General features: G+C 39.6%; 1 protein-coding gene across 1 annotated transcript in view; it reads right to left on the bottom strand.

Annotated features, from left to right (window-relative positions):
* Positions 1-1,539: 1,539 nt before the first annotated feature.
* The window catches only part of LOC148425144 (EMILIN-1-A-like), a 36,491-nt gene continuing 15,350 nt past the window's right edge, over positions 1,540-22,680 (bottom strand). Inside the window, exons 2-13 of the mRNA XM_088413827.1 lie at positions 22,011-22,136; positions 19,907-20,133; positions 19,424-19,677; positions 17,927-18,100; positions 16,850-17,851; positions 16,157-16,460; positions 13,198-13,443; positions 12,865-13,113; positions 8,275-8,466; positions 4,321-4,428; positions 2,830-2,964; positions 1,540-2,616 (exon numbers count right to left, since the gene is read on the bottom strand). Coding sequence (XP_088269953.1) covers positions 2,294-2,616; positions 2,830-2,964; positions 4,321-4,428; positions 8,275-8,466; positions 12,865-13,113; positions 13,198-13,443; positions 16,157-16,460; positions 16,850-17,851; positions 17,927-18,100; positions 19,424-19,677; positions 19,907-20,133; positions 22,011-22,136 — 3,340 coding nt within the window. The 3' untranslated portion in view covers positions 1,540-2,293. The remainder of the gene's footprint in view (positions 2,617-2,829; positions 2,965-4,320; positions 4,429-8,274; positions 8,467-12,864; positions 13,114-13,197; positions 13,444-16,156; positions 16,461-16,849; positions 17,852-17,926; positions 18,101-19,423; positions 19,678-19,906; positions 20,134-22,010; positions 22,137-22,680) is intronic.

Below are 22,680 nucleotides of genomic sequence, written 5' to 3'. Positions count from 1 at the left end.
TAATTGAAGGATGATGTCTATTATGAATGCGGTGCATAACTGACATGATTAAGTCATCAGCTCAATTCAGCAGCTATCTGTGAGCCGAATCGTACTTTACCTGTGCCAGTATTAGTTACAAATGAAGTTAAATGTTGTAGTCGTCTCTTATTTTTAAAATTGCGTGTTTTCATATTTTTTATTCAAGTTTTGAGCAGGAACATCAACACATGTTTTTGTATATGTTCCAACATATACATGTTTTTTGAGGTGGCCTCTCCATGTTGTAACATGTTGGGTTGCCAGGTTGGCGGCATGCATGAATAACTTTGTCGCATTATCTTGAATGTAGCTTATCTGTTGTAATTGCTTGTAATATTAATTATGAATTAGTGTTTCTATTTGGAAGAGTTGAAGTGGGCAGTCCATTGAATAGCCGTACTGCTCGTCCGTTTGTCACTGACGAATGCCTATTATGGCAAAAAATGACAAGAAATGACTCGGGAAAAAAAAAAAAAAGAATGGTCTGATAATGACAAATAGATGGCCAGGGTGATGATGAAAGGTGGACTGGAAAATGTATAAATTGCCTACCATGGCTCATTCTGGCTTTCCTGGACTCAATCATTTTAAAATGTTGATGACCAGGTAGCCGTGCAGAAGTAGGGAAGAAGTAAGACAAGCGTGCGCGTGGTGTGCAGACCCCCCCCCATGCTGCCATGTCTACTGAGCAGTTGCACTGCAGCCAGTCCTCGCTTGCCATTTCTCTCGGTCAGCCGCACCACCTGCTCCCCACCACGTGCCAGAACTGTGGTGGCAACATCAGACGTGGTCAGGGCCCTTCCTGCAGATCTCCCCAGCTGGGTCATCATTCACACTTTTCGTGGTCTGGGATTATGATATACCTGTCTGGCTGCCTCGGCCGGTGACTAGAACAGGTGTGAATTCTTGACTCTAAACCAGAATCAGCCAACAGCAAGCCAGCAGCTGTAGTTGGAACTTAGAGTAAGTAAAAACACAATTGCATACACCTGGCTAATATTTAGCCTACAGCATACACGGCTGTGGGAAATGTACATTCGTATTCACACACAGTATATGCTAAAGACAGTTTAGACGAGATGCATTTCCTTGCCTGCCCTTGAAATACAGCTTTGTGTTGGTTATGTATACAATATCTATTGTGTAGTTTAAAACAAAAAACAAGATACTGTAAATTTTTTGTTTGGTTTTGCGTATCATGCTTTAACTGCTGCAATATTGTATCTTCTTGAGGTTCTCAGAAAAAGCTCCTGTTTATAATTATAATCCACAATTACTGGTTGAAAATAGGAATTTGAGTCATTCATAGTAGCGTTCCCAGTAAAAAAAAAAGAAAAAAAGTTCAACTGTCGAAAAGAAAGTTAAATACTTTATGGTTATCCCCAGGGCCCCATGAGCATAGGTGGCCCTGCACACAGGTATGTACACGCACACATGCACACGCACACACGCTGTGACTTAAGTGCACAAAAAGTAATATTAGTATAGCAATATTAATATATAAGGACATGAGAAAAATGCATTAAATCTTTGACATTTTAATACCTTACATGATATTTAAAATAACAAAACATTTAAAAACAAGGACACTTCGAACATAATATTTCGAATGCTCTCTTATCACATTAAATATTGCGAGTAAGGAACTGCAGATACTAACCAAATACAGGATACTGTGAGAATCTATTTTCCTTTACTTTTCAAAAAATATGTCTCATGAGTGACGGACAATTGGCAACAAACAAAAATGTGCAATTTATGATAAAAGACTTAAAACAGAAGCAGTAAACTGAAAAGTATAATTGCTTTGATTTGTTTAGGTACCACACTTGAAATAAAGTTACCTATGACACAACCATCACAGCGCATCTCTCCACAGTTAAGATTTTTTTTTTTTTTTACAAAAAAATAAACATTTATTAATAATAAACCCCGCAAAGTAGCGAGGTATCACTTGTAGCAGTGATCCAGGGATGCAGTCGAAATATGAAGTCCAACTGCATTTATTTATCATGACCCAATCTGAGGACAATCACATAAAACTGGTCAAACAAGTTTCTTGTCACATGATCAGATAACATTCGATTTCAAACACAACTTTTTAAGACTTGAGGTCTTTTTAAAGACAAAGTTTTTGGTGACCTCCAAAGTGAGATTATTTTTGGTGCTGCCTCTTGTGGCCTTGTCTTGACTCATCTGGAAATTCTGTTTTTTAGATACTCTATCCCTGTCATTTAGTGTCTTAAATGTTTCAGGTATCAGCAGGAAGCCATCACATATCTTCATAAAGCAATATCCCATTAAAAATGGTAAGTGGTTCCACAGAGTGGGCCAGTTTTCCCATCACCAAGTCGATGCAGACTGTGTCGTGAGTCTGCAGGGGCAAGATGATATTGAAAACAGCTAGCGAGCCCGGAGAGGTTTTAACTTCAGCCACAGGATTGTTCTCCAGACCCTCAGGCTGATAGCCACCAGAATCCACACGGGCCATCCCGTAGTTGGATTTAGAAAGAACTGCTTCTATCTTCTCATTCTTGTGGCCTGTTAGAATGGCACTGAAAAAGTAGTGTCCATCTACAGGGGCAGTAAAAATACCTGAGAGAAAGAGATTGTTTAGTTACCGCAAAATATTCCTTGGGGACATGAAAAATGTCTGGAGGACAAACATGTGTCAGTATTCTGTGTATTCACTAGAAGGCCTGGATTTCTATAACATTCATCAAGGACCAGTGAATTGTTGACCTGTGAATTATTGATGACAGTAAATGCATCTCTAAAGACAATGAAATCTCCCTCGAGAATATTTACCTGTTCTGGGGTCATAGAAGTCACCTTCATTAACAAAGATTTTGTCAAAGATAATGGTCCCCGGAACCTCCATGGGAACAGTAAGGGCAGCAGAGAAGGACAATTTGGGTAAAATAGCATCAGCACCGGGTAGTCCTAGAAATACACATTATTTACAAGTAAATAACTCTGATTTAATCCTACTTACACACAAACACACACACACATCGCGGGGGTTACGTTCCAAAAATAACACACGCAAAGTGAAATCCGTGAAGTAGGCAGATTTTTTTTTCTTATTTTACAATACAATACTAAACTATAGAAGGAAACCAAAAATCAAAACATTTTTTAAAGCCCCCAATTTTTTTAAAACAATCATTTTAATATAGTAATACAAAGTTGGAAACATTCTCACTCGCGTATTTCAGAGTCCCAGCTAAGCCTCTTCGTCCTGAACCTGCACATTGTTATGAGTAATGGTTAAGCTCTTTCTTTTTCTGAGCAAGAAGATTTTGATAAACGGATATGCCCGGACATCAAATTAAAGTGAAGCCTCTTATATCATAACAATAAACTTGAAATTTCAATTTATTACAAAAGAAATCTAGGTAAAAGTTAGATTTCCAAAGCTGCGCATTTCTCCGTTGCTGTCTGTGTGTCTGTCTAGTGTGTGCTTTTGCTCTCGGCACGCCTATGAGTCACGTGATCGGCTCCCAGAGACCAAGCTGTCAATCAATGTGCTTACTAGCACGTTCGCACAAGGCAGTCACAGGCGAGACACAGGAGAGACGAAAGCAAGCTTTTGGATCCGCTTGCCTTTTGTAATAAATTAACAAGTGAAAAACCAATACAGTACAGCATCAATATTTTATTTCGAGACAACAGTAAAGCCCCTGAGCCAATCAGGTTTCAGAGCACAATGCGCTGTAAAAAAAGATATCCACACTGTAAAAACTCCATGAAGCAGCGAACCCGTGAAAGATCCGCGATACAGCGAGGGATTACTGTATAAATATACTGTATATATACAGTATATAAATAAATCCCTTGCTATGTTAAAAAATAAGTTACAAAATACAATGCTACAAAGATATCAACAAATGGAAACTTGAGGAATTGTACAAAATATTTAATGATTCATTCTTTCTTCATTTCCATTATTGAAAATATTTCTTGTATTTGGAGAGAAAAAGGTGGTAGGACTAGAATTGTAAACTTCTTCCGACACCTTTGAACATATATATTGCACTTAAAATGCATTGACATTTTCTTCTGATTTTGATGAAATTTAAGTTTATATGTTCAATCAAATCAATATGCATATGCGGGGAAATGTGGGAGGAAGCCCGGATGCCTGAAAGAAACCGACAGGGCACGGGGAGAACTTGCAAACTCCACACAGGAAGGCCAGAGTGAGCTGGAACTGAACTCGATACCTTTGAACTGTGAGGCGGACACGCTAACTACTGCACGCCCCAGCATTGGAGTATAAAGATACAATTGCTTTACCTGGTAGACCACGCAGTCCACTTTCTCCAGGTCTTCCAGAAGGTCCAGGTGGCCCTTGGGGGCCTGGCAACCCATTGAAACCTCTCTCTCCTGGAGGTCCAGGTGGGCCTGTATTATAATACAAATATATGTTTTATTATAATGCAAAGGGAGTTTTTTTTAGTAAATACTAAGTTTGAAATTTGACTCACTGGTATTATTGCCTATATGCTACACAGCACCCGTTTTTCACTCAATATCAGCCTTGCCTGTGTTGATTTGTGATTTCAACTTGCATTAGAAAAGTAGTTGACTGTGCAGATTTCAAACTGTTTTGGGGTAAGAAGTCACTGCACTGCACTTAGCAGCAGGCAATCACAGGGGTGTGCATATTCAGAGGTGTTCAGTTGGTTGGTCCCTCACTAGCAGACAAGCGTTTTACCTAAACTATCTCTAAGGTAAGATGCCACCAGTGAGTGTGCCGGACGTAGAGGTAGTGGGCCCAAGTGCAGGGAAGCAAGTGTGCTCAAAACTAACAATTGGCAATGCAAAAACAAACAAGGTGAAAAACTGTGTACAAAGTGACAACCAAAACCCAGATTTTTTTTTTTTTTTCAACAAATTGAAAAACAAAGGTTAAATGACTTGGGAAACACAGGAATGCAACTCACGGAGACCTACATGGTGATGACTACAACAACGGGACAACATGAAATGAAAGGAAACAGGAAACTAAATCCAACCCAACCTGATGAGACATCGATGAACCCCTGGACAACTGAGCGGGTTGACCAGGACAGGTGGACACAGCCATACTAACAAGACACCGACACAAGTGACACGAAAAACACGAACTAGGAACAAAACACAAGCTCAGAACATGAAAGGAAAAAACAAAAACCAAAACATGACAGAAAACATCGATACCACCTGAGAAAATAACAACAACCATCCTAGATTACAACATTATGTTGAACACATGGAATGAAAACTATGAAGAACATAAAAAGGTTTTCTTCATTTGGCCAAACTTTAAGTTGAGAAAGCAGCTTAATTATTCCTTTACGTCACCATTGAGGAGTTTTAGGCCTTTGGCAGAGGATACATCAGATGTTTTCGATTTAAGCTACTTAGTGGTAGCCATAGGGTACCTATCTCCTCAATGCTCGATCCTCGCCGTTTGATGCATGTTTAAAACAACGTAGACGCTTGTTAATGCGAGAAACCAACTTCCAAGGCACATTCAAAGTTGAGGAGCAAGGAGCTAGGATCATTGCAATTAAGAGGCATGAGATGAGCCTAACCTCCGTATGTGGTGTCGGCGACCACGACTCTGATTGGCTCTTAGCCAGAAAATACAAATCAGTGAATACATTTCTAAGGAACAGCAAATCATTGCTTTTATTTGGATGGCTGAGGTGTATGTTTGCAGATTTGTGCTAATGTTTTATGGAAACAGTTAAGGGCAGTATGAAGATATCGATGTGCGTGCCTGCATGTGCGCGCGCGTTTCTGTACAAAAGATTTTACGTGCAGGTCAGTGGGACACACATCAAAACAAAAGGCTCGCCTGAACTTTACAGAAGGGCGCTTGTGAAGACGACACAATGAAGGAGCAAGTGCAGTTATTAGTTGGGTGACAGACAAAGCTGGCGTGAACTTTATTCAAAGCATACTTGGGGCTGCGCGGAAGTGCTACTTAATATGGTGTCAAGAAATCAACCTCTGGGCTGCAGGAGCTAGGAATGTTGCAGGAAAATTGCAGTTAAGAAATCAAACAACCCTAACCCTGTTATCAAAAAGAAATAAGTTAATTAATAATAAATATTTGTGCACAACAAATAATCAACATAAAGTGTCAGACCTGTTCTCAAACCAAAATTATAAATAAATATATGTCCACAGACAAATATTAAACATTAAGCGTCCTCTTTGGGGATTACAGTAGAGAGCTGTTCACACAAAAAAAAAATCATTAACTTAATTATTAATAAATATTTGTCTAAAAAAAAAATCAACATAAAATCTTAGACCTGTTCTTGAAATTATAAATAAACATTTGTCCACCAAAAAATAAGGGTTAGGTTTAGGGTTCCTTCAAGTACCCCTAGGGGTACCCGTACCCTCATTTGAGAACCACTGATTAAATAAACTGAGACTGGTGCTGAACATATTTTGTTCGTTTGTTTGTTTGTTTGATATGTGTTCATTTCATTTTATTTCATATTAAATTGTGAAAGCATTCATGACTCTTCAAGAAAGCAAAGAATTAAAAAAAAAAAAAAAAAAAAAATATATATATATATATATATATATACAGTGGTACCTCGGTACTCGACCGCCTCTATACTCGACCAAATCGGTGCTCGACCAAAAAATTCAAGTAGGTAATGCATCGGACCTCAAACAGATTTTCGGTTCTCGACTAGCCGAGCCGAGCCGAGCCGAGCCGAGCCGACCCGAACGCGCTCCTCGGCCCTTCTCGGCCAGCGGGTAAGCGCCAGTTCAACTCAGACCGCCAGCGGAGTAAGACGTTTGTTCGAGTATTTCTTCCCGGATTTAAACTTTTTCGTGTTGCTCTAGCCCTTAATAATGGGTCCAAAGAAAGACAGTGATAAGAGGAAGGCAAAGAGGAAAACAATGAGGACCACTATTGAACCGAAGAAAGAAATTATAGCAAAATATGAACGTGGTGTACGAGTGTCCGACCTCGCGTCGCAGTTAGCTAGCGTCATCATGGAAGGAGTAACTCCCTCCCGTCCTCTCCACATCCATTCCTGTATGCCATCAACCACTCTCCAAAACGTAAGTAAATTATACAAAATGGTTTATAATGCTTTATTTATCTTTATCTTTATCTTTATCTTTATCATGTACTGCTTGTGCACATTTACTTGTGCACACATACTTTCCATTATTTCTTATGGGAAAATTGGTTTCGGTGTTCGAACAAATCGGTGCTCGACCACCACCTCAGAACGGATTATGGTCGAGTACCGAGGTACCACTGTATATATATATATATATATATATATATATATATATATATATATATATATATATATATATATATATATATATATAAATTTTGAAATTTGTTCAAATGCATTTTGTGTCCGAACGAAGTGATGAAGCAACTTATAAGCAGTCATAAGAAATATATCAGATTTTGGAAGTAACATGTATAAGAGTGATCACTAATCTCTATTACAGTGGTTCTCAAGTTGGGGTCCGCGGAACCGTGGGGGTCCATGACTTGACTGCAGGGGGTCCAAAAATTAATTTGGGTCATTAATAAAAAAATAAAATAAAATAAAAATAATTAAAAAAAAAAAAAAAAAAAATATATATATATATATATATATATATATATATATATATATATATATATATATATATATATATATATATATATATATATATGACTTTTGTTAATTTCATTTTATTTTATTTCAAATTGTATTTTATCTTATTTATATATGTTAAATTTATTTTATATTAAATTGTGAAAGTTTTAATGACTCTTCAATAAAGCAATCAATTCAACCAGTTTGATATATTTTAAAAAATGTAATTATTTTGAAACTGGTCAAAATGTGTTTTGTGTCTACAATTCTTGCTAATGAGGCGATGAAGCCAGCAAAGCTAAAGCGACATTTCATTTTATAATAAGTTTTTGACTAAATTGACAGGAACCTGTTTGGGGGGGTTGTTATTGAGGAGGAATGCAATTACAATTTTGAAAAGTAAAATATATACTTGTCAAATTGAATCTGGTGGTGAAAAAAAAGGACACTGATTGTCTTCAATGATTTTTTTTGTTTTGTTTCAGCAAACATTTGCTAATGAGGGTCCTATGAAAATTTGCTTTCTAAAAGGGGTCCCTGACTCCGAAAGGTTTGAGAACCCCTGCTACAGAGGTCAACAAGAAATTTGAAATTGAATATAATAGAATAGAATAGACTAGAATCCTACCAGTCAGGGTATGGTCAGAGAAACTCTGCCTGTCTTTCAAGATGTAGGTCAAGGTGGAGTTGAGGTTCTTTATCCGTCTTTGAACATCCTCCTGGTCCTTCTGAACAAAGTCTAGGATCCCTTCATGATGAGTGATTGAATTGTTTAGACCGGAAAAACATGTCAGTAAGGTAGATACATGTTGGTTCAGTCCTGAACATGGGATAAAGGAGAGGAAAAGAGAATCACAAAACAGTTATTGCAAATTTATGCTTTGAAGTAAAGCTTCTCATATAAACATTATTGGCTTGAAGTTTTTCATCTACGCACAAATTAATTATGATTACAATTATGACGACAATGTGCATGCCAATGATCCTACAAACTAAGGTGCTTGGAGCTTTATGCCACCCAAACAGGTCCGAGGTGAGCTTCCAGACTAAGAACTGCGCAGAGACCCCTTATGAGTACAAATAAATGTGTCAGATGTCCAATGCCCTGATGCGTGTCACCGGGCCCCCCCTTTGGAGCTCGGCCTGCAGGTGGGGCTTATTGGCGAGGATACAAAGGAGTTGGGTGCTATGTGAGCTCTGCGACAGTCAAACACCCCCCACGTCACGTTCAACGTGAGGCCTCTAGATGGCGATCTAATGATTCATTCATTGGCAATTACAGCTGTCTATTAAGTCATTCGGACCGCTCACATATCCATCTGCGCTTGCGCAGACGCCCGCAACTGTAGAAGCGAATGCCCTAGTGCAAGCATGTCAAACATACGGCCCGCGGGCCGGACCCGGCCCGTTGGATGATGTAATCCGGCCCGGCATAAATTTCTGAGTATGTCAAAAAAAGAAGCGAGTCTCTAGCTCATTTCGATCAAAAGTTATGATTTTTTAAAATAAATACAAACCAAATGCTCCCTCTGGCCGCTAGGGGGCAGTAAATGTGTAAAAGAGCTCACGTCCAGCATGCGGCACTGACACGAGTTAGTACCAGGAAATAAACATTCACAACGTGATGTGTCCAACTAAAAATGAACCGGCAATCTTGCTTCACCATTCACCACTACTAAATAAGTTATCGGTCAACACACCCTTCCCAAAATGGCACTGTCAAAAAAAAGAAAAGTGGACACGGAGTGCAGGGTTTTTCAGGAAAAATGGACTGAGAATTATTTATTCACAGAAGTGAATGCAAAACCAGTGTGCTTGGTATGTAATCAGCAAGTTGCAGTGTTCAAAGAGTTTAATATTCGGCGCCACTACGAGACTCATCATAAAGACAAGTATGACCACTTGAAAGGACAAATAAGGAAAGACGAGATAAACAAATTGGTCGCTGGTCTGAAGAAACAGCAGTCTGCTTTTACACGGAGCCGCGATATTGCTGATGGGGCTGTAAGAGCCAGCTACATTATTGCCAACGAGTTGGTGCAGGCATCCAAGCCATTTTCTGATGGGGAGTTTGTAAAAACATGCATGCTGAAGGCTGCAGAAGTCGTGTGCCCTGAAAAGAGACCTGCCTTTGCCAATATTAGTCTAACGAGGAACACTGTCGCAGATCGGGTGACAGAACTCTCAAGTGACTTGAGCAGCCAATTGAAAGAAAAAATCAAATCATTTTTCGCATTTTCAATTGCAATAGATGAGAGCACCGATGTCACAGATATTGCTCAACTGGCAATATTCATTAGAGGTGTTGATGAAACTTTGACCATCACAGAGGAGCTGCTTGAATTGGTGCCCATGAATGACACCACAACAGCAGATGACATTTTCAGCGCTCTCGTTGGAGCGCTGGACAAAGTGGGAGCGGACTGGTCCCGTGCCGTGAGCCTGGCGACCGACGGTGCGCCATCAATGGTGGGGAGAAAGGCAGGCGTTGCCACAAAATTCCGTGACAAAGTACAGACCGCAAATGGAGGACAAGAGTTTTGGGCATTTCACTGCATTTTGCACCAGGAGGCGTTATGTTGCAAAACACTCCAAATGGACCATGTTATGAGCGTGGTTGTGAAAACTGTCAATTTCATCAGAGCTCGTGGTCTAAATCACCGCCAGTTTGACTCATTTCTCAGTGATAATGACATTCATGCTGGCCAACCAACCACACTGATGTGCGCTGGTTAAGCAGAGGTGCAGTACTCAAGCGCTTCTTTGAGCTACGAGGCGAAATTGGACAGTTCATGGAGAAGAAGGGACGCCCAGTAAAGGAACTTAAATGCAAGGAATGGGTGCAGGATCTTGCCTTCATGGTTGATATTACACAACACTTGAATACACTTAACACTACATTGCAGGGCCGTAACAGAGTTGTCACTCAATATTACGACAGCATAAGTGCGTTCAAGATGAAACTGTCACTGTGGGAGACGCAGCTATCCAGCGGTGACACCACGCACTTCTCTTGTCTCACAGCTGTGCGTCCGAAGGCACCGGACCGTCCCGATAACGATTTGGATAAATATAAAGACAAAATAACAGATTTGCTGCGAGAGTTTGAGCAGAGGTTTCAGGTTTTCAGTGAACTTGAGAACAAATTTGGCTTTTTTCGCTCGCCATTTACAGTGAAGCCTTCTGATGTGCCAGCTGACATTCAGCTCGAGCTTATTGACTTGCAGTGCGATTCCGCTATGAAGGATAAATTTGGGTCCGTGGGATTGGATACGTTTTATCAGTATCTTGTGCTAGGTTACCCCAAATTAACAGCCATGGCTGCAAAGGTTCTCTCCATGTTTGGGACTACTTATCTTTGTGAACAGGTGTTCTCCGTGATGAACAATAATAAAACAAAGCAGCGCTCAAGGTTAACAAATAAACACTTGAATGACATTGTTAAATGTGCTGCTACTCAGGATTTGACACCTGATATCGACACACTTGTAAAGGCAAAAAGATGCCAAGTTTCAGGAACCAGCAGCAGCACGTAGACTGCAGGAGTGCAGTGAGAGAGAGAAAAAAAGTGTGATGACACGACATTTGTTTGCACTCATGAATACAGATCATTGAAAATAAGATTAATCTGGTTTCATATTAAAGACAATTAATATTGTGCAGTATATTCTCAGCTTCAGTAGGCCCAGCCTAGTAGTTTGATCTGATGTAGTATCTTATTGCCCATGCACTGCTAAAACTTTTATTTTGTATTTCTTTTTTATTTATTTCAAAGCAGTATGACAATTAAGGCAAAAATATTTTTTTCATAGCTCCCACTTGAGTTTGTTTAGTGTGGTGAGTTGGTTCAGGTGTAAAACTGCATTCACTCAACTGTTAAAATAAACCAGTTGTTAACACATTCAATGCCAAACATGAAAATCATTTTTTTTCCATTGTTTGTGAATAAATGTGTTGTGCTTAGAAAAGATCCCTTGTCATCCATGATTATAATATGTAGGGTAGGCTACAAATGTAGGCTGAATGATAAAGCATAGTACTGAAAAACAAAGCTAAATATTTGGAGTTGACATTCTTTTACTGATCCGGCCCACCTGAGAACAGAAAGTCTGGATCCGGCCCCAGAGCCAAACTGAGTTTGACATGCCTGCCCTAGTGCCTCCTCCTGATGACACAAGTTAGCTGAATTCTAATTGGCTAAAAACTCCAACTTAAAACTACAACACTGAAAGGAGCGTAACCTAATGGATATAATATGACACGAAAATAACAGAATATGGAGAATAATTTTATAAACTAAAAAAAATATATAATATTTATATATACTGTATTTAGTAAAAACGAACTTCAAATGAAATTGACTTTCATTATAGTTATATAATTATTATAGTTTACAATAGTTACGATAATGATGTCAGGTTATGATAGGCTAGCTGGCCCTGATGGCCATATATATATATATATATATATATATATATATATATATATATATATATATATATATATATATATATATATATATATCCCGTGTTACGAGATTAATACGTTGGGCAATTCACCGTATGGCAGGCAATCCAAACCTATGTTAAATAGTTAATGCGTTTAGAACCCCAGGTAACAACATCAAAATTGTACATACACACAAAAATTGGTTCCAAAATACTATAGTAAGTGCTCCGTATATATAATATACATGTATACAATCAGAAAACATAAAAAAATATAGGAAGGATTTGTTTACCTTTGAATGGCGCTTGTTATGCCCCTATTCCCTAATAAGGGATATCTCCAGCATGGATTCCATCTAAATCATCGTCTTACTTCTCTCTTTAACATCACTAGCAATCTTAGGACCCATGGCTAACCCTTTCAACTTTGAATTAAGCAGTAAAATGCACTATAAATACGGTTTTGTAACCACTCACAATCGAACAAAGCTTCACGGTTTTGCCATTTTGAAACGAGTGAGGCCGACCAATGGCAGACCACCATCACAGTGAGGAGATGCCGACCAATAGCAGACCAGCATTTAACAGACCAGCATTGTAGTCAGTCAGAAACAATAGTCAAGAAATAAAGAAAATGTTCTGTTTTATAAAAGGGCCAATAAATAGATACAATAAATAAGTGTCCAAGATCATTGACACCGTCCTGAATAGTTGAAAAATCATAACATTTCAAACAATTGCATGAGATAGAGAAAGCAAGATGCAATTACCTTCCTTGATCTTGTGGATAGAGTCATAGACCCCATCCAGCCTTTCACAGACTCCTTCAACTTTGGATAGCCTCTTCTCTAATCCATCACTTGATTTCTTACAGTCTCCATTCTCTACCAGCATAGTGCCCTCAAAACGTCTCAGATCTCGGTCCAACCCATCCAACCGGTCCCGACTTTCCTCAATGTGTTCTGTCATTTCCTGTTGTATTTTGTCAAGTTCAGAGATAATCTTATCCTTTGTGTTTCCTATCAATTGTTAGAAAATTAGTCAGTCACAGAATGTTTTGGTAACGAGCATGTGCAGATTCAGTGTAATTAAGTTGAGCTCACCCAGGTCAGTGATGACGCTGCCATGTTTCTGAACAGTGTGTTCAAGACCCTTGAGGGTGTCATTTATAGAGCTGAAGGTCAGAATGACCTCAGACAATTCACCCTGCAGCGTCTTCATCTGGTTGTTGTTCATGGAGCCTCCAATCACACTGTGACCATCTAAAGGCCGCTCAGCATCCAAACGGAGTCCATCTTCCTGAGTACTGCCATTTGCTCTAGTTGAACCCGTGCTACCAGAACCGCCACCTAAACAGTAAAGAAATTGAATGCTCAGGATAAATTCATATGTTGTCTTGACAAATAGGTTTTGGAAGCTATTCGGCTTGGTTAACTCAGACAACAAGAACTTTACCATGCTGCCAAAGTGATGAGCGTGTGGATGACAATGGTGTGTGAGTGTGAGAGGGTGGCAGTGAGTGTCAAGTGCCACTAGGGCTGGACAGACACAAAATAAAAATCGACTCCTGGAATTTTTACTTACAAGTAGAAGGCCTGCATAACTTCTGGCTCCCACATAGTTCTGCCATTGAAATCACATTTTTCTGTCTACACAGTAAAGTGATTCATGGGCTGCTTCATCTAAATCAGGCATGTCCAAACCCGGTCCTCGAGGGCGACTATACTGCATGTTCTTGACGTTTCCGTCATCCAATGAAGTTGATTCAAATGATCAGGATCGTTAAAGAAATGATGCAATTAGGGTCAGCTGGCTTGACCACAGTAAAACATGCTGTTTGTCACTGGGAATCTTGCACAACAAGAGTGATAAAAACCACTTGATGGCAAACGAATGACACCTTGTCGCCCTGAGTTTCTCACAATACTTTTTGCAACTCAATAACAATGTTGTGCCTTGGTGTCCGCTATATTGCATGTTTTGTAGATTTTAATGACCATATTTCTCCAAGTACAAATCGACCTTGCTTATTACTCTACTTTTCTACAGGAATTTCCCCATCATATATCGAGTGACATATTATTGCAGTTATGAGGTATGGCGGAAACGAGACAAATACGAGGCAAATGCAAATGCTTAAAATGACGGCGCAACAATAAAATTATAGGATGCTTCAGTGCTTTAGTTTTTGACACAGCTGAATATCTAGAAGCTAATTATCTAAAAGTCATCATCACTATTTGACACCCCAAATTGCTCCTCCCATTTCAATGTATGGATATACAGTAACTCACGGATGAGCTATTCTTCCTCCTTGACATTTGTTAAAACATCCTCGTTACTTTTCTACGGGTAATCATCTTCGTCTAATTTGTTTGAAATGGAGGTCTTTAAGAAATGCTATGCTAATACTTTTTATGCCCAAGTGACAACTGTGGCGAGATCAGAGCGTGGAAGGTGTCCCCACCCCGACCTGAGGACATCCATGCATGCCACTGCTCTTGCATTTTTGTCTTGAACGGACAAGACAAGCCATCTTTGCCTGTTCATAATGCGTTAAAAGTCAGCCAAAAAAAAGTGAGCCACGCAGCCTCGTTGCTGACAACAAAGAGGCAGGCGGCGCTTGACAAAATTTTTACAATGTTCTGTGCAAACTCCCTAAAACGTATGCATATGCGTATACTATATTGAATTAGAGGTATCTACTGTATCTATCTATCTATCTATCTATCTATCTATCTATCTATCTATCTATCTATCTATCTATCTATCTATCTATATATATATCTATCTATATATATATATATATATATAGTTATTTTAAGCCTTGTACATGACATGATGTGACTTATTTCACATTCAAATGTCTCATTCAAACACATATGTGGAGAAAATTCGTCTGGTTTTGAGTTATGAGGGTATAAGCCGAAAAAAAAGGTGAAAAAAAAACCTGACTTGTACACAGAGAAATATAGTAAATATAATATTGTACAATAATGTGCATATTTCCAGTGTGTGAAGAGCCTCAGTAACAAAGAAGTAATTTTTCCAATATTTTTGTAAAGGTTTGACTCCAACTATATTAGCGAGTCATTAACAACATGATAATTGCCCATGGACTATAAGCACATTTGAAACCTAAGTGAAACATTACAAGCCAATATCTCCTTCTCACATGACATTGTCTCTTCACACATTTCATTGATATCGTTCATGAGTTCAACTATATGGACTTCAAGTAAGTATGTTTAGCTTTACTGCCCAGTGATCATATGATCACAACATGAAAAGAGACCGGCTGCATTCTACTTGAGCTTGAACTAGAAAAAAAAATAAAATAAAAAATAAAATTGAATGTTAGATTTGACTATTTACTCATTATACTATTTTACTATTTTACTTATACTTATTCTTTGCTTTGAGGGCGGTATGGTGGAAGTGTGTTCAGTAGTTCAGGTTCAGTTACGGCTTTCACTGGCCTTCCTGTGTGGAGTTTGCATGTTCACTCTGTGCCCTGTGGGTTCCTTCCAGACACTCCAGCTTCCCCCCACATTCCAAAAAACATGCATGGTAGGTATATTGGACACTCTGAATTGTCCTTAGGTTTGATAGGGAGCGTGAATGGATTGTTCGTCCCTGTGTGCCCTGCAATGGGCTGGCAACCAGTTCAGTGTCCCCATAGTTCTGCCCAAAGACTGCACTAGCAACCTGCGACCCTAGTGAGGATGAGCGGCTATAGAAAATGGATTGATTTTTTTGCTTTTGCTATATTACGGCACATTCAGCTGTCAAAGTTCTGTAATGTAAAACATACAGTATGATCTTTTTGTTCGAAAAGATTGCTGTTTCCTGCACATCTGTGCATCAAAGGTGAGACTGATCAGTGACGCATTGGCATTGCCAAAATGTACTCAACACCCAATCACCTTACTTTCTTCTAGCATCTACATATGTTTTTCAATGATCTTGTAATTGTAGATTAAGTTAAATAGTTCCCATCACAGCAGGAAAAGTATATGGCCTTTCTTCTTCAATACATTTCAAGATTATATGACATCTTACATTTATTGGCACAACGTGTGACATCTTCTCGCAGAAGACGAACTTCATCCTGCAAACGAGAACACATCTGGTTGCAGGCGCCTCCAGGTTCCACACCAGTTTGAAGTCGGTTGATTTGGATCTGCAGGCGGCTCAGAGCATCCCTGGAATGATTTCGCAGCTTCCACAATTCATCCTTCACCGTCCCGCAGATTTCACAGTCCTGCCCAAGCAACTCCACTTCTGTCACGATGCGGTTAAAGTGTTCACCGTGGTCACCAGTCAAAGCCTTGATTTTGCGGATGTCATGGCTCAAGTGCACGACCTAAGTAATGAACATTTACATGTTAACATTCACTCTAGCAATCAGAGCAACATCTTTATTTGTATTGTTTTTGTGACCAAGATTGACGAAATTTGAGGTTATGTTCATGTTTAGCCTTATCACGTTTACATAAGTATGAGTCTTATACTATATTTATTGATTTGTTATACAGATCATATAAATTTGATTTGATTATAATTTAACAAAAGGTTGATTGAAGCAGAGCACAGTTTTCAGAAATTAATTGAGGCTATCCAATGGCACTATAAATGGAACATGTCTACACGGCATGTTGTTACAGTTTGTAAATGCTGTCAGTTGTTAATGTTGGTTACAGTATCTCAGATGGTCATGTGGTAACAAATTGTTTAAAATGTTGACTTGAATACCTTGTCATTCAGAGAATCTCCAGACACGGACAGGTCCTTGATTTTTGTGTTAAAATGCCTAATTTGATCCTCGTTATCAATCACTCTCCACTCCAGTGATTTTCTTGTTGAATTATCTTGTTCTCGTCTCTTTCCTGGTAATCCTCTTCCCACGGTCCCACTTTCTTCTTCTTCACCAGTGCCACCATTGCTTCCACCAATGCTACCTTGACTTCCACCAACTCCAGCTCTGCCACCACTAGTGTCGCTTCTGACCCCGCTAGTGTCACTGCTACCACCAGCAATAGGACCTCCACTATCCATCGTACTCCCTCCTTCGCTTCCTACTTCCCCTCTTCCTGCCATGCATCTAGAGCCACATAGCTCTAGCTTCCTGTTCAGGAGGGAAGTTCTGTTTTCTAACTTTGATAATGTCCTGTCATGCTCATTAACCGTTTGTTTAACAAGCCCGAGATCCAGCTCCACATCTGTAATCCTGAAGGCCTGATCATCAAAGCGGTCCAGGAACACAGTCCGAAGGTCTCCGAGTTCTCCATGGAAATAGTCTTTCAAATCATTTTCCAAATATGCACAACTTTGTTCAGTTTGCACCATAGTTCCATTGACCCGTTGTTCTAAATTCTTCAGTCGTTTATTTAATTTATCTTCAGTTATTATTGTATCCCCACCACTAGCCCTTCTACCACCTTCAGCCCCAATCTCCCCTCCCCTGAAGCCTCCGTCCTCATTACTGCTGTCACTTTCTCCCTTAAGCTCTTTGTCCAAACGGTTGTGAAGGACATCAACGTTCTCTGCTGCTGAACTGATCTTGCGCTCAGCATCCGTGACACGGTTTTGAAGCTCGTTGATATTGTCACAGCATCTCTTTGAGCTTGCTGTTTCGCGTCGCAAACCATCAATTGCCTGTCGGTAACGAACATCCATTGCATTAAGTTGCTTCTCTAGGGCCCGAATTCTTTCGCGTTCTTCCTGCAGCCGCCTGTTCTGGTCCTTCACACCAGCCTAAAAAAAACATACAAAGGTGAATATCATCTGATAATCAATGTGATGGTAGAACACAAGATAGAACACTAATACCTGACAGGAAGAGCATGAGAGTGAAACCCGTCTCTCAAGCTCGTGAAGGATTTCCTCCTTCAGTGAGTTTAAACTTTGTCCACTCAAACTTCCTCCAGGAGGACCTCCTTCCAGATCATTTACTTTTCCATTCACCAGATGATTGTTGATGTTTACAAGGGTTTTATCATGAGCCTAATAGAAAAGAAAAACAATCTGAATGCTATTTTCCAGAGGTGGGCAATTCTTCACCACTGACGGACTGTTCGTTAGTCTGTCGCCGACGGACGCCCGTTTTGCTGATGGACCGACGAATGACGGGAATGCAAAAAAAAAAAATGCAAATTGAAAATGGCGGAATTGCAATTTTAATTTGTCGTAATCGTTGGGAGAGACATTATGTCAGATGTATGTCATATGTCTGTCAGCCTGCAATTGACTTGGATGTTTTTCTTCTATATTTCGCCATCTTTATGCTACAGACTGCAATCAGCCTGCAGTCAATGTGACAATAGTCAATTTACAGTACTACTAAGCAGCGGAGAAATATGTTCAGTTGAGTGAATAAACTGGGTTGGTTCAATTCACTACTTGTCATTCAGAGCTACAACACAGCTGACTTTACCATTCCCAGTGCAAACCGGCCACCGATGTATTTGCAGTTTCTGCCTCCCTTAGTCCTGATTTCAGGTTTTTTGCTGATTAGAGCATTCTGGGGCGTGTTTTGTAAAACCAATGAATGGAGACCGAATTTGCATTCTTTTTCTGATTGGCTCTTGGGCAGGAAATGCAATTTTTTTTCATTCCTAATTAAACACGTCGTTTAGTAAAATCAACCTCAGCAATACTTTGTTTCCCTTGTAGTGTATATGATGGATGAAAGCCAGACAAATTTGGACAAATGTTAATGAAACTGTCTTCTGTAGTTGTAGGGCAGGCAGAAATAAAATGAGAAAAAAACACCCATTTGAGAGTCACGTAAATCATGATAATGCCATCCAGTGGACATGTTTGCTAATTGCACTCCCCCTGTAATATACATGATGGTGTATTATCATGCCTAGGGTAAATCCCCTTAGCTGGCTTTGTTTCTATGTTACACTTATATTACTACGTTGTGTTTTCATTGCAGTGTAATTGTAGAAACACAGACATAGTGTTAACTTCAAGCGTAAGTACTAAAACAGAAAAAATAATTAGTATAAGTGCAGACAGAAGTAGACCAGCACCTGACGAATGACGGACCAGAAAAAAAGAAATGTTGAAATGTCGCCCGATAGTGGTGGCGGAATGTTGGGCAAAACACACTGACTGACTGACGGACCGACGATTACAATTTTGTATGGCTTGAGAAAATGTTGGACGGAAAGAGGGCTGGGCTTTGTCAAATGTCGAACCAGCCAAAACAATGTGTGTTGCCCACCACTGATATTTTCTTTCTTTCTTTTGACAGTAATAATGTTTTACAAAGCAAGGACAAGCACTAACAGAGTAGCCTACGAAAATAAGTTGTGTTACCTGTGTGCGATTGTCAAGCTGATCCAGTTTGGTCTGAATGCTGTGGATTGTCTCTTTAATTTCCGGTTGAGCTGCATCAGCAGGATTTCTTGCTCCGGAGGATATACCGCCACTGCCGTTAAGACCAGGTTTGTCGGCCCCTCCCTGAAAATGCTTGTTCATAGAGGTGATGGTAGATTGCAAGTCCTCAATAGTCTTAGTCAGAGTGTAAATCTTTTCCTCCAGTTGCCTGGTCTTTTCATGATCGCCTCTTTCTGGAGAAGGAAGAAACAGCAACATCAGTGTTTGTATTCAGATGGCACCAGAGGAAAACCAACAAAGCAATTCAGGAAGACATCAAATATAAATAATGGTTCAAATTTGCTGAGTTTCTGTGATTCAATATTTCGTTTATTCAAACATGGTTTCCTCATGTGTTCTATTAAAGCTGGCGGCTGTCAAGTGGTCGCTCTGTTGTGGAAAGATAAATAAGAAAGGACTTACCACTCTGTCCTCCAGTCTGTCTAAAACCAGTGCTGGAGCCTCTTTGCCCAGTGGTCGACCCACTTCCTCCATGGCCTGGCAGGAGCCGAGGCCTGTTGGTGCTTCCTGATCCACCATGTAGACCATTGCTACAGTCATCACCACTGTAACCCTGGCAACACTTCCACTCCATCTGTGTCACCATTTTATAGGCTACTTTGTACCGGGGCCTCATGTAGGTACGGTAACTGTAAAGGCATATATCGGAAGACTGAAAAGGAAAATCACCATTCAAACAAATTCAAAGGTTATGTTCACACAATAGCAGCCTGAAATCACCCAATTCTGATTTCTTTGCCCCTATCTGACCTGTACTTGACCGTCTGATGGCAGTGAAAAATTAACATTATATATATAGAGCAAGTATTCCCAACTACGGACCTCTGTCGAACGGAAATTCCCGAACCCGGAAAAAAACCCAAAACATATGCATTAACTTTTTTACGATTAAATTACATCAACGATCGACTCCTTGCAACGGAAATTCCGGTATCCGGAAAGCAGAACCTATTTGGAGGACTGCTTTAACGTAACACAGGAAGTTCCCGCTCCCTGGGAACAGAGAAGTAAATGCTCCTTTTTCTAAATCTAATATCGTAGGCTCCATAACGGTGACATGTAAGTGACTCTTTATTGATATGAGTTTGGCTGTAATTACAAACGATTTTAATGTTATTCATTTACATACTGTAGATCATGGCGTCCGTAAATGGAAATAACCGTGGAAGAGTCACCGTGAAATGCATGCAATTGAGCGTAGCGGGAGACGTTCAAAGTCGGAAAGACTTTGAAAAACAAGGAATTCATTCTTGCTTAGTATTCTGGCAATTTACCTCCTCAGAGGAAATTGCTTGTGGCTTGACGCACAAGAATCACCAGACATCCAACAGGACAATTTTTTTTTTTTGCAATTAGCAACACAACTGTTTGATATGTCAGCAAACATTTTCATGAAGCATGAAATGAAGCCAACACAACAATTCAAAATAGACTCATTTTTTTCCCCAAGACGGTCAAAATTCAACATTAAAAATACAGTGTACAACACTGAAGTTAAGTACAGTACTGAACTGTATTTTACAAACAGTACATCTTTTTGACCATGTTTTTGCATTTTCTAGTTCATATACAGTACATGTTGTAAATACTGTAGTTTTTGGTTAATACAAAGGTTTTAGACAATCTATTTTTGCATCTTCTTGCTCGTGTTACACATGTACTGTATTTTGTTAGCATACTTTAACGTTTACGCAGGACGTGTCCTGTTGCTTCCCACATATTGTAGGGAATATTGTATTGTACTGTATTTTAATCATCATATATTAGCTTGTACAATTTTCAATTTTATCAATTTGTTTTGGAAAAATCAATAAATAACAATGACTTTGAAAACACCCACGAAAAATGGCCATATGGCCTTACCGCCATGTCTTGACATGAGTTGGAGCAGGGACCCAACCCGAAAACACTGTACTTGCATTGCTTATAATAACAGGCGGAAAGTCCATCTGCTATTTCAGTTCACAAGTGAATACACTGTTGCTGTTTGCAGCAATGAGGAACATTTTTGGGCAATTATTCGAATTAAATTAAGTGCACGTGTGACATTGTAGATCCCACTGTTGATCTTTTTTTCTTCAGGAACTTTGTCTTTCTTCCTTCTGTAACGGACATCACTATAACCTCAACATTGGCTCTCTGGTTTCTTACTTTTATACTTTCTAGAGAGAAAAGATGCTGCAGTCCACCACAACTATGTTTGAAATGAACTCTCAGCCAATCGGGTCATTTGAAAGTAGAGAGTGACCCTTGATTGCATCAGATTGTGAGGCTGAAGACACAACTCACAAATACCAGATAAAACAGAAAGCAGGCATTCAAGAAAAGCAGATGTTAAAGTCATTGAGCCGTCTGAGTCAGATTTTTACCAAACTCAACTTCACTGAAACAATGTTGTATTTAGACAGTATTTTTAAACACACTGAGAATAAAAACTGTTTATATAAGCGGTACATTAGTGTGTGTCGGATTGTTGAGTGTGTTTTTGTGTGTGTGCAGGACTCACATGACAACACGGCTGCACTGGACACTGCCCCAGGCACAAGGATGGTAGTCTGGTTTCACATATGCCTCCACTCCATCCTCAACCACACAACTTACTCTCTTGGTCACAATGTATGCGCACCAATTCCTGGGACACACACACGCACAAACACACGCACACATTTTAGCTTTATTTGGAACTAACCTATTGTCTGTACCACAGTCCCACAAAAAATAGAGGTTCACATTCCAAATGTTGCAGATATGAGGGCCGTATTAAAGGTTTTAAGCATCAGAAAAACTCAAAGGAAGAAAATATTTTCAAACATTGATTTTTCAACATAGTTCCCCTCAAGGGATGAACACTTGCTCCAACAGCGCTGAAGCACTTTTATCCCAGTGTAGAAGAACTCTTTTCTTTGGAACATGCATCAACACTCCTTATACCACAAGCTTAAAGTTTTTCATTGGAGCCCCCTTGTACATTATATCGCTAACATCAGAAAAATCAATGAGACGATTGTAGACTCAGGCGTAGTCTCCACGTAGCTGGAATTCCTGCAAACGGGTGGTAAAAGTCTCCGGTTTGCCCTATCCGCTATAAGGGCCCGATTTTTTGGGGGCCATTCAAACCGAATGTCTCAAAAACTCCAGCCAAAGGGCAGATTTGCCAAGTTTGCCTGATCACGTGT

The sequence above is a fragment of the Hippichthys cyanospilos genome, chromosome 4, assembly GCF_059441005.1.
Source record: "Hippichthys cyanospilos isolate Australia breed blue-spotted pipefish chromosome 4, RoL_Hcya_1.0, whole genome shotgun sequence".
In the NCBI taxonomy this organism is placed as follows: Eukaryota; Metazoa; Chordata; class Actinopteri; order Syngnathiformes; family Syngnathidae; genus Hippichthys; species Hippichthys cyanospilos.
This window is presented reverse-complemented; position numbering and strand designations above follow the sequence as displayed.